This window comes from Uloborus diversus, chromosome 8 (assembly GCF_026930045.1).
Source record: "Uloborus diversus isolate 005 chromosome 8, Udiv.v.3.1, whole genome shotgun sequence".
Lineage (NCBI taxonomy): Eukaryota > Metazoa > Arthropoda > Arachnida > Araneae > Uloboridae > Uloborus > Uloborus diversus.
In genome coordinates this window covers 43036934-43049320 of record NC_072738.1, presented here as the reverse complement: position 1 = coordinate 43049320, position 12387 = coordinate 43036934, and the positions used below count along the sequence as shown (strand labels likewise).

The window sequence follows — 12387 nt, the reverse complement described above, 5'->3', positions numbered from 1 at the left end:
GCCTGTGTACTAGAAAATGCATAAATTTAATTTTTTAATTGTATAATCTTGTAAAAGTAGCTCACATAAATTAAAATGAGTAAAGCCGCTTATGGCAGCTAATAATGAAGGAAACATTCCTTTTAAATTTAGTTAATACAGTCATATTTTCAGGAAAATAAACAACAGTGGGATTTGAGCATGCTAATACTATTTAGAGAATTGAGTTTGTGTTGAATGAAAATATTATATGTATATCAATTATCTGATATCTTTGATATCTTGGAAAACATCTTGATATTTTCAAGTCCTGAACCAAAGCTTATAAAGCTGAAAATAAGCTCCCTACTTTTCTTTTACCTCAAGCAATGAATTTTTAAGCTTAATTTGCATTCAAATTTAAAAATTTTCTTAACAATGATGACAGGGTTTGTACAGGTCATGGAAATCCTGAAAAGTCATGGGGGAAAAAATAAGCCTTTTTTTTCAGACCTGGAAAAGTCATGGAAAATTGAAATTCTCATTCAGAGTCATGGAAATTAATTTGAAGTCGTGGAAAACGTCCTGGGCAAAGAGAAAGGAACAGTAGCTAAAAGAGCATTAGAAAACTTAAGTGATTTAACAGTATTGCGCATAAAAGCTATTAAAAGTGGAAAAATGAATGATCTCAAAAACAAATCTGAATTTTGAAATCTCCATTGCATACAATTCTGTAGCAGCCACTCGTCTTTTTTTGCAATATAATTTTACTGCTTGGACATCACTCATTTTTAATTTACAATTATTTTCAACATTTCTTTTATTTTATATTCTGTAGTAGTGAACTTGTATGTTCTTCATCTTGCCACGCCTACTCAAACGCAATTCAATTGCACCCGAGTTTGTTTCTATCACTCTAAAAAATTTTATTATTAAATTTATCAGAGCTTATCTTAATTTGTTGAAGGTTTTAGAAAACAAAGATCTTTAATCAGGTGATAGAAAAGAGAAATAGGGGAATTCTAATTACTGTAAAACAGTAATGTCCAACATACGGCCTGCAAAACTAATCTATGCAACCCACTGCTACGTTCAATGTCAGGAATCAAAAACTATGCTCTGGAATTACTGACCCTATTAATTTATATGTATTTTAAAATGTGCAAATAAACAGACAAGTTCATTTGAATCAGAATATTTAATCACTACTGAATTTTTTTTTTATTATTATTTATTTATTTAAATATCTGGTTTAGAAGCAGGAATTTACTCAAGAATGTTGCTTTACTTTAAAGAACCGAAATACTGTCAAGTTGTGTGGATGATTTAAATGAACTAATGACACTAAAAAAGGCATTTTTTTGAAGGAAATTTATTGTAACTTACTATTGACTCATTCAACCTTTTCCCCATTCTTTATCATTCTGCCCGTTTACAGAAAAATTCTTAGACATTTAAGCATCATTATACAGGCATCGCAGCGTTCCTATATTCCTATATTTTCCTATATTTCTGAAAAAGTTCCTATTTTCCTATAATTCCTATATTTTCCTATGTTTTCAGTATCCGTTTTTTTTTTTTTTTTTTTTTTTTTTAACTTTTCCCCCGACTTTTAGCTATTGCCTTTTCCGCGAGCCACGCACAGATGCCATTTTATCTTGGCAGGGTTCCCAAATGGTTCGCTTTTCCCGCCAAAGTTCGTTTTTTATGATAAAGTCCGCTTTTATATTGTTTTTACTTAAATGTCAGATTTTAAAAGTTTTTCATTTCATTAAAAGTTACTGTACACCCAAACACGCCGCCGCAACGCGTGTTAAACCAAGTTCGTACGCCCATGAAAAACCTTATAAAGTTCTTGGGGGGAAAAAAGGTCTTTTTTTTTTCAAGTGCTTGAAAACCTTGAAAAAGTATGAGAAGTTTCTTTATTGCTTGAATTCTTTCAAAAATAATTGGATTGTGCTTGTAATTCTTTTAAAAATATTTCGTTAGTGTAATTTTCTGAACATATATATTCGATATAATATATCGCGAAAAATTGCTCTCGTGTTTGAGGTTTCAATCCTTTTGCATCTTGTTAATATTTTGATGCTTTTTACAATCCTAAGTGATTTTGACATGTGCTTATCTTAGCTTATCTTATTTTTCGTTTAATTTCAATAATTAACGAAGGAAATATTTTGAAAACCATAGCAGCATTGTACTTTCTCGTATTTCGCGGAAAAGTGCTTCTCGCGTTTGAAGTTTCAATTCTTTTGCATCTTGTAAATATTTTGATGTTTTCCACAATTGGAAGTTATTTTAACATATGCTACCTTAGTTTAACTTATTTTTCGTTTAATTTCAATAATTAACGAAGGAAATATTTTGGAAACCATAGCAACATTGAACTTACTCGTATTTCGCGGAAAAGTGCTTCTCGCGTTTGAAGTTTCAATCCTTTTGCATCTTGTAAATATTTTTATGTTTTCCACAATTGGAAGTTATTTTAACATATGCTACCTTAGTTTTGCTCATTTTTCGTTTGATTTCAATAATTGACGAAGGACATATTTTGGAAACCATGGCAACCTTGAACTTACTCGGACTTCGCGGAAAAATGCTTCTCGCGTTTGAAGTTTCAATCCTTTTGCATCTTGTAAACATTTTGATGTTTTTGACAATTGGAAGTTATTTTGACATATACTACTATAGATTAGCTTATTTTTCATTTAATTTCAATAATTAACGAAGGAAATATTTTGAAAACCATAACTCCATTGGCTTATTCGGACTTCGCGGAAAATTGCTTCTCGCGTTTGAAATTTCAATCCTTTTGCATCTTGTTAATATTTTGATGTTTTCCACAATTGGAAGTTATTTTGACATATGCTACCTTAGTTTAGCTCATTTTTCGTTTAATTTCAATTATTGACGAAAGAAATATTTTGGAAACCATGGCAACATTGAACTTACTCGGACTTCGCGGAAAAATGCTTCTCGCGTTTGAAGTTTCAATCCTTTTGCATCTTGTAAACATTTTGATGTTTTTGACAGTTGGAAGTTATTTTAACATATGCTTCTTTAGATCAGCTTATTTTTCATTTAATTTCAATAATTAACGAAGGAATTATTTTGGAAACCATAGTTACATTGAACTTACACGGACTTCGCGTAAAATTGCTTTTCATGTTTGAAATTTCAATCTTTTTGAATCATGTAAATATTAAAATATTTTGCTCTATCGAATGTTATTTTCCCATATGCCACCTTAGATTAGCATGTTTTATGTTTAATTTAGTAGAAAATAAATATATTTTATGGGAAACATGCCAACATTGAACTTGGTTCTTGAAAATTTGCTTCTCTGAGCTTTCAATCGTTTTGCATCTTATAAATATTTTTATATTTATGGCAATCAAAAGTTATTTTAACATGCTAAGTCAGATTAACTTGATTTAATTTTTATTTAAATAACTAAAATATTAATAATTTTTGTGTTGTTTAGTTCAAATTTATTTAGTTTTCCAAACCTAATTTTGATTATTATTAGCTTATGTTCTGTTATTACTGTTTTTTTGTGTGTGTGGGGGGGGGGTATTAAATTTAAACAATTAAGCACATAACATTTTAAAGTAGCGTTAGCGTTTGTATATGAAACAAAGTTTAATTATGTAATTTTATAAAGTTACATTTATGAACATCATTTCATTGTCATGATGCATGCTGTTGTTGTTGTCATCGTGTTCCAGCTAGGCTGGCTATTTGGGGTGCGCTGCTTCATTTTTCCAACTGTACTGTAATTTGGTGTGAAGTCTGACTTCTACATAACACACATGCCATAAGGACCCGTTTATAGAGTAGGCAACCATTCACAGCAAAACAACACATTCACACAGAAAGGACAAGGACAGGAGAGAGAATGTACATCCATGCCCGAGACGCGATTCGAACCCGGACCTTCCTGTTGCAGTCAGACTTCTCTGACCAGTAGACAAGGCAGGCGGCATAATGCCTGCTAGAAGGGGGGGGGGGATTTGTTTTTTTCTCCCATAAAAGTTCAAAGCACTCATGGCCTTGCAATCATATTATTTTTTTTTAATGTAAGCTTTATGATTCTTGGAGATATACTTTGAATATGAAAATTGCAAAACTAAGCCTCATGTGATCTGCTTCTCTTTGTGAGCAGATGCATTTCAGACATTTTTAGAAAACTTTCAACACCGTAGATCTGTTTGGTGTGTGATAGATTCATATTGGTTCATAAGGGATATAATGCTATTAAGAAGCATTACAAGACAGAAAAACACAAAAATAATTTTAAACTAAAGAAAGATGAAGCACAGATTCATCTATTCTTAAGTGAGACTACCAGCATTCTGGTTCAATTCAAAATGTTTCATTGTGCCTATTTAGTTCTAAGGAGGCTGCCTTAAGTGCTGAGGTAAATGCCTACCCCCCCCCCCCCCCCCATCCAAATGTTTGTGTAAATAATATTATTCACGGGATAAAAAAATCAGTTGTGCAGAAGGTGATAAAGGAATTGTATCATTTAAAATCTCAGTATTATGGATAATTAAAAGTATCTTCACGAATTTAGCATTAGGCAGCTAATTTACTTTTTGGTGCTTCCTTGGGTTTAAATGAATGGTCCTCCCAAGGTCCTTTTTTTAATCATAACTGGTCCTCTTTAGTCCTCTTTTTACTTGAAAATGGTCCTCTTTTACCCTTTTCTAAAGCTAAAATGTGCTGGGAGCCCCGTACCGTGTTTCTTCCTGGGAGCAGCATTCGACTTTAGCTCATCTGCTCAGCTCAATTCTGCGCCCATGAAGTTCCTGTGCAAGTCCTAAAAACTTTCAAACTCTGCGTCTATGAACTTGGGCGATCATGATGGGTGCATGTGCTGTGTAGGTTTTGACGACGTCATTCTATGAAGGACTCCCCGCCTAACTACCGTTTCAGATCCCCACACACGCAAATTTTTTTTTCGGAACTTTGGATTTGGCTAGGGCTACAATTCTTGTTGCTTGCGGGATAGCTCATCTCAACTTTGATTGTTTTGGTTTTGATTGTGCGGAATGTAGGTGCTGCAGTTCGCGTATCAACTAAACGTTCATTTTAATAATAATGCCTCTGTAGAAGCCGCACAGCCAAGTTTTCAAAAAAGAAAATGCAAAGCTGTTCCCGATTTTAAAGGAATCGAAGAAGTCGGAAAAACATGCACACTTTGGAGTCGTTTCAGACCCAAATTGGGTCCGCTTTGCAGCCCCTTCACAAATTTACACATCGTAAAAGCGGCCCCATTCACAAAATTCCACGTCTCAAAAGCAGCTCATTCACAAAATTTCACATCACAAAATAAATATACGAACAACATAATGGGGTAAATCTAGAACGATCAATTTTTTTTCCAACCAGAAAGCTACCGGACCAGCATCTACATGTGAAACATAGTCGCCATATTTGGTCACTCACGGGATGGAATCAGACAAGATGCTTAAGTGCCTAAGATTATAAGAACAAATCAGAATTGTATTTTTAGACTTATTTATGCGTATGTATTGCACTTATGTCAGGTAGTGTTATTACATGTTTTTAATCGAATACTAGTAGTATTGCGTTTTGAAAAAAAATGTCATACTGGCTAGCCTTGTTATGAAAATTCCTGTATATCTTCTTTTTTTTCTCAAAATGTTCCTATATTATTTCGAAAAATTCCTATATTGTTTGCAGAAAATTCCTATATTTTCCATCGAATTCCTATATTTTTTTCAGAAAATTCCTATATTTTCCTATATTTTTGTTGGCAAATGTCACTTCTATCCCTGCATTATATCATTCACTGTATTTTCACTTAACTCAATGCTTCGATGACGTTGTGGCATTCAAATCTGAAGTTTTGCTAATGCTCATTTCCAAAAATTGGCATTTTTGACATTAAATAGTACTATTCTCTTTATGTAACAAGGTCATGAAAGTTTTTATGAAACCATGAAAAAGTTTTGGAAAAGTCATGGAATTTTTTTAATCCAAATAGAGTATAAATCCTGTGACAACCTTGATATGCTTTAAAATGTTATTATTCTTTTAAATTCAATAACTTAGCTTATTATCATGTTCCTTGTTTTTCAGATGGCATATTTGAATTCATTTGAAGAAAAATTTGCTCGTCTTTGGACCGAGTGTCAGAGATGCCAGGGAAGTTTGCATGAAGAAGTCCTTTGTACTAGGTATTTTATAGTTTTATATCGCAGTTTTTATAGTTTTATATCGCAGAGTTCCCAGAGTCTTTGAAAACCTTCGATATTCCTTGTGATGAAATAGGGATTTTGAAAGTCCTTGACAAACACAGATCCGTAAATTTTTATTCCGCCTCTAACCACCTGAATATATTAGCATTGCAGCCAAATTTTTCCCCATAAAGGGGTGAAAATTTTTCAAATTTAAAAAGTTACGCATTTTAGCTGCTGTGATGCTTTTTACCGCCAATCTTCTAGCAACTTTTTCTAAAGTCCCATGCAATAAAAATCCTTTTGTGGGAGTTCCCGCTGATCACCATTAGCGGATAAGATTGCAAATCCCCTCATCTTGGTTTTTTTTTGTTTTCCATATTTCTTTTTGAGAAGATAGCCAATGTAAATTGATTGGCTCTTGATAATTTTCAACTACCCTCTTATTATCAATGAGCAGTAGAAATTAGAAATTTGATTACAAAGAAACAGGAATAAAATATTGAGAATAGCTTGATACTTTGGGTTTACTGAATGAATACTAAAGCACCTTTTTAGAACTTTTGAGTTTCATCGTCAGTTTTCAGTTGCACCAATATTCTTTCGTCTACAAAATTGCTGTTTCTGGACTTATTTTTTCTTTTGCATTGATACATTTTTTATAACAATTGAGAGTACCTCATTGGCACACCATTTAGTAAATGATTGATTTAAAAAAAAGTCTTCGTACCCGGTAGCAGAAATTGCGAGACGTGCGTCGCAGATTTTTCAGCGGCCTGCAGATAATTTTACCAAAAAACAAAAAGAAAGAAAAAATTAATAAATAAAAGAAAGAAAAAGAAATACAACTGGGCAAAAAGATCGTTCGGAGTTCGTTTTTTGACGGGAAAAAAGCGATGGATGCTTCAGCGTTTCAGCTAGAAACACAGTCGCCATATTTGGTCATTCATAAGATCGAAGTAGATAAGATGATTAAGTGCCTACATTTTCCAAAACATAGGAGAATTGGATGTTTAATTTAACTGCAACTAATAAAAATGACTTAAAATGTGCAGCAAATCTTTTTTCGGATTTTTTAAAATAATTTTCTTGAGAAAGGAAAAATTTCATATTTAAAACTTCACCTTATCCTCGTTGCTTTAGACGCAAAAGCGCTAAAAAATTTTCAACTTTTGTGTCGTCTCAAGAGGATTTTTATTTTTAAATTATTTTTTAGCAACAAATTCAGAAATTAAGATCTTAATTTTTGCCGTAGTCACCATGTTTGGTCATTCCCAAGATGTTGGTACGCAAGACTCTCTAAGTGCCTACGTTTTCATAAACGGAATTGGATGTTTATTGCAATTCATGCTATTGAAAATTGTGCAAAGTGTGCCATTTTTTTCGGATAATTCTTAATTATTGTCTTGAAAAATGCAAAACTTTATCTTTACAATATTATTCTATATTCATTGATTTAGAGGCTAATGTGCTAAAAACTGACTATGTCAAGGATTTTGAATCTCTATTACTACTTTGCAAATTAAAAAAAAAATATTTATAATCATTGAATTTTTCGCGTAGACGCCATGTTTGGTCATTCTCAAGTTTTAAATAGATGAGACTATTACTTGCCTAAGTTCCCAAAAAAGAATTGGATCAAGTTTTGATCAGTTTACTTCAATATAAACTATTGAAGGTAACATAAAATATACAATAAATCATGTTTTTTTTTATTTTTTTTATTATTTTCATGAAAAATGAATTATTATCTGCACAATTGTATTTGATCGTCGTTGCTTTGGAAGTCTGTTATAAACCAAAACATTCATCTAAAATGCAGTTTCCTGCCAACTTCTCATTCACTAATTTATTTATTCATTTTTTGAAAAAAAATTCAAAAACCTATTTTAACTTGAATTTTCCACATTTAAATAAATATGAATTGAGTAATTGTTTCTCATAGTGTGCAGAGTTCTATTTATTTTTATAAAAGTAGTGACCCCCCCCCCCCCCCACCCTTTTTATACTTTGAAACTCGGGGACAGTGGGGGCCACTAAGGTTTTCGGGTCTAGTGGCCACTGGCCAGTTGGAACATATTTGAATCTTGACCTTTCAAGGGACTTGTGTATTTTATGAAAAAATAAAACTAATAATAATGCTGCAGATTATTTTCAACTGCCCAAAACAGTGTCACAGACTGGCTAGAAAGTTTCTGCTACTGGGTCTACGTAGCAGAAATTAAGATATTTTAATGCTAATTTTTCTTTTAAAAATTTAGTTGATGGTTTTAAAATAATAAGATGCACATTTATTATAAAAACCAGATGGAAAGTTTTCTTTTGATGTAGTGGCAGTTTTTACAATTCTGGCGGCCCGTCGCTATGTAGAATTAAAGACCTATCATACGGCTGGGTAAAACATTTATCATGCATAGTTTTGAATCCCTGTCAGGGCCCCAATTGCTACATGGTTAATCCGTCAATGTTTCGCTTGTTAGTTTTCTGCAACATGATATGCAAATACTCGTTTTAAATAAATATTTATCTAAAAAGTTCAAGCAATAAAAAAAGGGAAACTACTCCCACTTCAACTTTATATATATATATATATATATATATATATATATATATATATATATATATATATATATATATATATATATGCATGTTTCTAAAAAAATATTTCTTTTTATAGTCGAGATTGTCCTATATTCTACATGAGAAAAAAAGTTCAAAAAGATCTCAGTGATCAAGAAAAAGTGATTCAGAGATTCGGGCAAATTGACTGGTGATATAGGATAATTCTTACATTTTTCCTGACATCATGTTTTATTGTATGTTATTTGAAATAACTTGTATATAGCATGTAATGTATCAAAGGATATTTTAAAAATAAAATTCATAATAAAATTGAAGCTCATTCTTCTTGTAAGACAAAGGAAATACAGTCGAATCTTGATAACTTTAATATTCCTTTATCTTGCAGTTTTCATTTGGTCTCAAACTCTTGAGACTGTTGTGGAAACTTCCCACAAGTCAAAAGTTTTATCCCATCCCTTGGGACTTGGAGTTATCGAGAGTTCACTGTATACTTGAATGTAAGCTCAAAAAATTGCTCAATTTTAAATGACTTTTCGAGGATTAGAGTCCTAATATATATATATATATATATATATATTAATAAATGGGTGTTCAACTGTTGGGCAAGTAGATCACCTGCAATTATATATTTGTAGATATTTATCGCAAACATCTGGAAGCAACAGAGTAAATAAATTTAGTATCAGAGTATTTTTTGTTTGATAGCTTTAGTATGGCACATTGCTGGGAAAACTCAAGATCTGGAACTATGATGTCACATTTATATTTAACTACCAATTAGTCAAGTAAAACATTATATAATGACATATTTTGTATTTTAGAATTCAGGGTAAAAAAATAGTCTGCTAAGTTTCAGTTGTACACTTTTTTTTTTTTTTTGATTGGTTTTTTATAAAAGGGATACTTTTAGGGGTTTAAAACCCAAAACTGGCAAATTTTGTTTAATTTCGGTTTCATAATCTCCAGTTTATTGTTTTAAAAAAAATGTTTTTTTTATATATTGCATGCCACTAGATGGTGCAAGCTGTTTCCCAGTATTAGTAGTTTTATACTCTTGAGAGTTTGTAAGCAGAGATGATTTTAAGTGCAGGGTTATCTTGCTTCTTTTTTGTATGATTTCTGTTTTTCCCCCTCCTAACTACACCATGATCATCCTGAATATTGACATCTCTGGGATTCAATTGCATGCATTATACTGGGAATCCTCTATTAATTGCTATATTTGTTAATGAAACAAACTTTCATGTTTTACTAAGAAATAATGTTTTACCGTAGCCAAATATATTTTAGCATTTGCTGGACTTCTTCCTATTTGTTTTCTATTTGGGTTAGTTCGTAACGTGACCCTTAAGCAGGGCCGCTGAGAGGGGGGGGAGGCAGCAGGGGCAAAATCCCCGGGGCCTGGCATGAGGGGGCCCGGGCGCATACTAAAAAGGAAAAAACTTTTTTTTTTTCAGAGTATATGCTGCTAACGTGTTAACTGATCTTATTTTTGGTGCTGGAAAAACAAAAACATCTCTCATTCAACATTTTAGCCCATTATTGCATGTTCACAGCATCAAGTGCTTGTGCACCAATTCCTCAGGGGGCTGAAAAACGACTAGTAGGGGGACCACCATGACAAACAGCGTGCGCTCCTTTCGTTTCACGCTTTACTTGACTTTTTACCCATGCCCGCCACACAGTTGGGTAGCTTCACGTTAGAGGTTCCTAACTTGTGGGTTGTGACACCCCCCCCCCTAACATTTCTTATGGGATCGCGACATGATCCCTACATTAAAAAAATATATCACTGCATACTTTAAAAATTAAAATACGTAGGGGAACATAGCATTTTAGAGTAGTACTAATACTTGAGCTCAGGGGCAAATCCAGGAGAAGAGCTATAGGATTGCAGACCCCTCCCCCCTGTACCAGAGTATTTGATTCCACAAAATCCTCTAAGATTATCTTTTATTTGGGTTAGGGGCTTTCATCCCAACAAATTTCCACCAAAGAGTCCCGAATTCACCTCCCTCTAAGTTCATCTAAAATTGCCTAAAATTCCATTTTTGGAACTTCAATTTCGAATAATTCCTGTGAGAGATTCACTAAACCCCAGCCCTTATCCTAAAAGATGTCGTGTAATTGCACTTATAGGACTTAATTTTGTGACTATTCGGGAAAGAGCCCTGAACCCCATCCCACCTCCTACTTCATCAAAACTAGCTAAGAAATGGGTTTTTAGGATTTTAAGATCAAAAAACCATTTCAGAGGAGTGCCAACTGTCCTCTTTACATAATTAAAGATAATATGAAATTTCATTTTTAGGGCTTAAATTTCAAAAGAAATTCCAAACATTTCTCCTTGTCATCAAATATAATTTACTATTCTGTTTTTGGGACTTCAATTTCCAAAAAACTTCTTGAGAGTACCTCCAATCCTCTCTCCTTCCACATCATAAAAACTCTTCTAAAATTTCGTTTTTTGGGTATTCAATTCCGAAAAAGTACCAACGGAGAGGCTCCGAATCCAAACCTTTTCCCTAACGTTTACAAAGAGAGCTTATAATTGCATTTTTACAACCTTAAATTCAAAAATGATCCGGGGAAAGGTTGCCTGAACCTCTTCAGTTTCCAAAACTTTAACAAAGATGGTTTACAACTTAGCATTTTTAGGATTTTTCATTTCCATTTAAAAAAATAGAGAGCATCCCCGATCCCCCCCCCCTCCCATCCTCTTCCCTCTGGTTAAAAATCGTCATAAACTTCATTTTTCGGACTTCTTCTAACATTACCAGTCTTCCATTAAACAGCAATTTTAGAACTATAGTTTCAGACATTTTCCAGGAGACCAGTACCTTCGCGAATGTTACACTTATGACTATAGGTTCATATGGTTATTTCTCTTTCCCCGCTCAACGCAGTTCCCTAAATTTGATTGTATGATATTAGTAATAAGAGTCCCCCCTCCCTCCAAACAAAAATCTAGACTCTCTCTTGTTATATATACGTTTGAAAAAATAAATAGAATGACTTCAAGAATTTTGAAAATGTTGAGCAGGGTTTCCCCAACGGTCGCATTTTTCGCAAAATACAAAAATACTGTCTCAATTTAGTAAATAATGCAAATTATTTTTGCTTTTTAGCTAAAATAAAAATATTTAATTCATTAAAAAAAGAAACTGCATGATCTGAGAGAGGAAGCAAGTATGACGATAGTCAACTTAATCTTTTTAAAATCTTAACTAACATGTTTAAATTACTCTCAAGTTGGTCTCAACCTGGTCTTAATGGGCATTATGTCCCACCAATAAATGCATTATATGGAGGAGGGGACTTGCAACTTTTTAAAAGCCAAACATTTGTTTTCTTAATGGTAAACATATAATCCAAGATTTTTCATTTTACATTTAAAAAAAAAAGAAGCTACTGTATGTATTTCTTTAAAGCTATCATAAATGAAATTTGAACTGAATTTTCAACTGGAGATGAAGTACACCAAGGCCTTTGAACGACAAGAACGTGTAACATTTCAGCATTTTGTTAATCCTTTTTCCTCAATTTTATCTGTCATGCTATAGAACTTTTGAACTCAGCTCAAATCCTAGTGTTGAGATGTTTGTTTAACATTAGAGTGGTTAGCTTTTTTTATTTTTAT

General features: G+C 32.8%; 1 protein-coding gene across 1 annotated transcript in view; it reads left to right on the top strand.

The window, feature by feature from the left end:
• The window catches only part of LOC129227497 (DNA polymerase delta catalytic subunit-like), a 60867-nt gene extending 51854 nt beyond the window's left edge, over positions 1-9013 (top strand). Inside the window, exons 18-19 of the mRNA XM_054862072.1 lie at positions 6067-6164; positions 8842-9013. Coding sequence (XP_054718047.1) covers positions 6067-6164; positions 8842-8938 — 195 coding nt within the window. The 3' untranslated portion in view covers positions 8939-9013. The remainder of the gene's footprint in view (positions 1-6066; positions 6165-8841) is intronic.
• The last annotated feature ends 3374 nt before the right edge of the window (positions 9014-12387 follow it).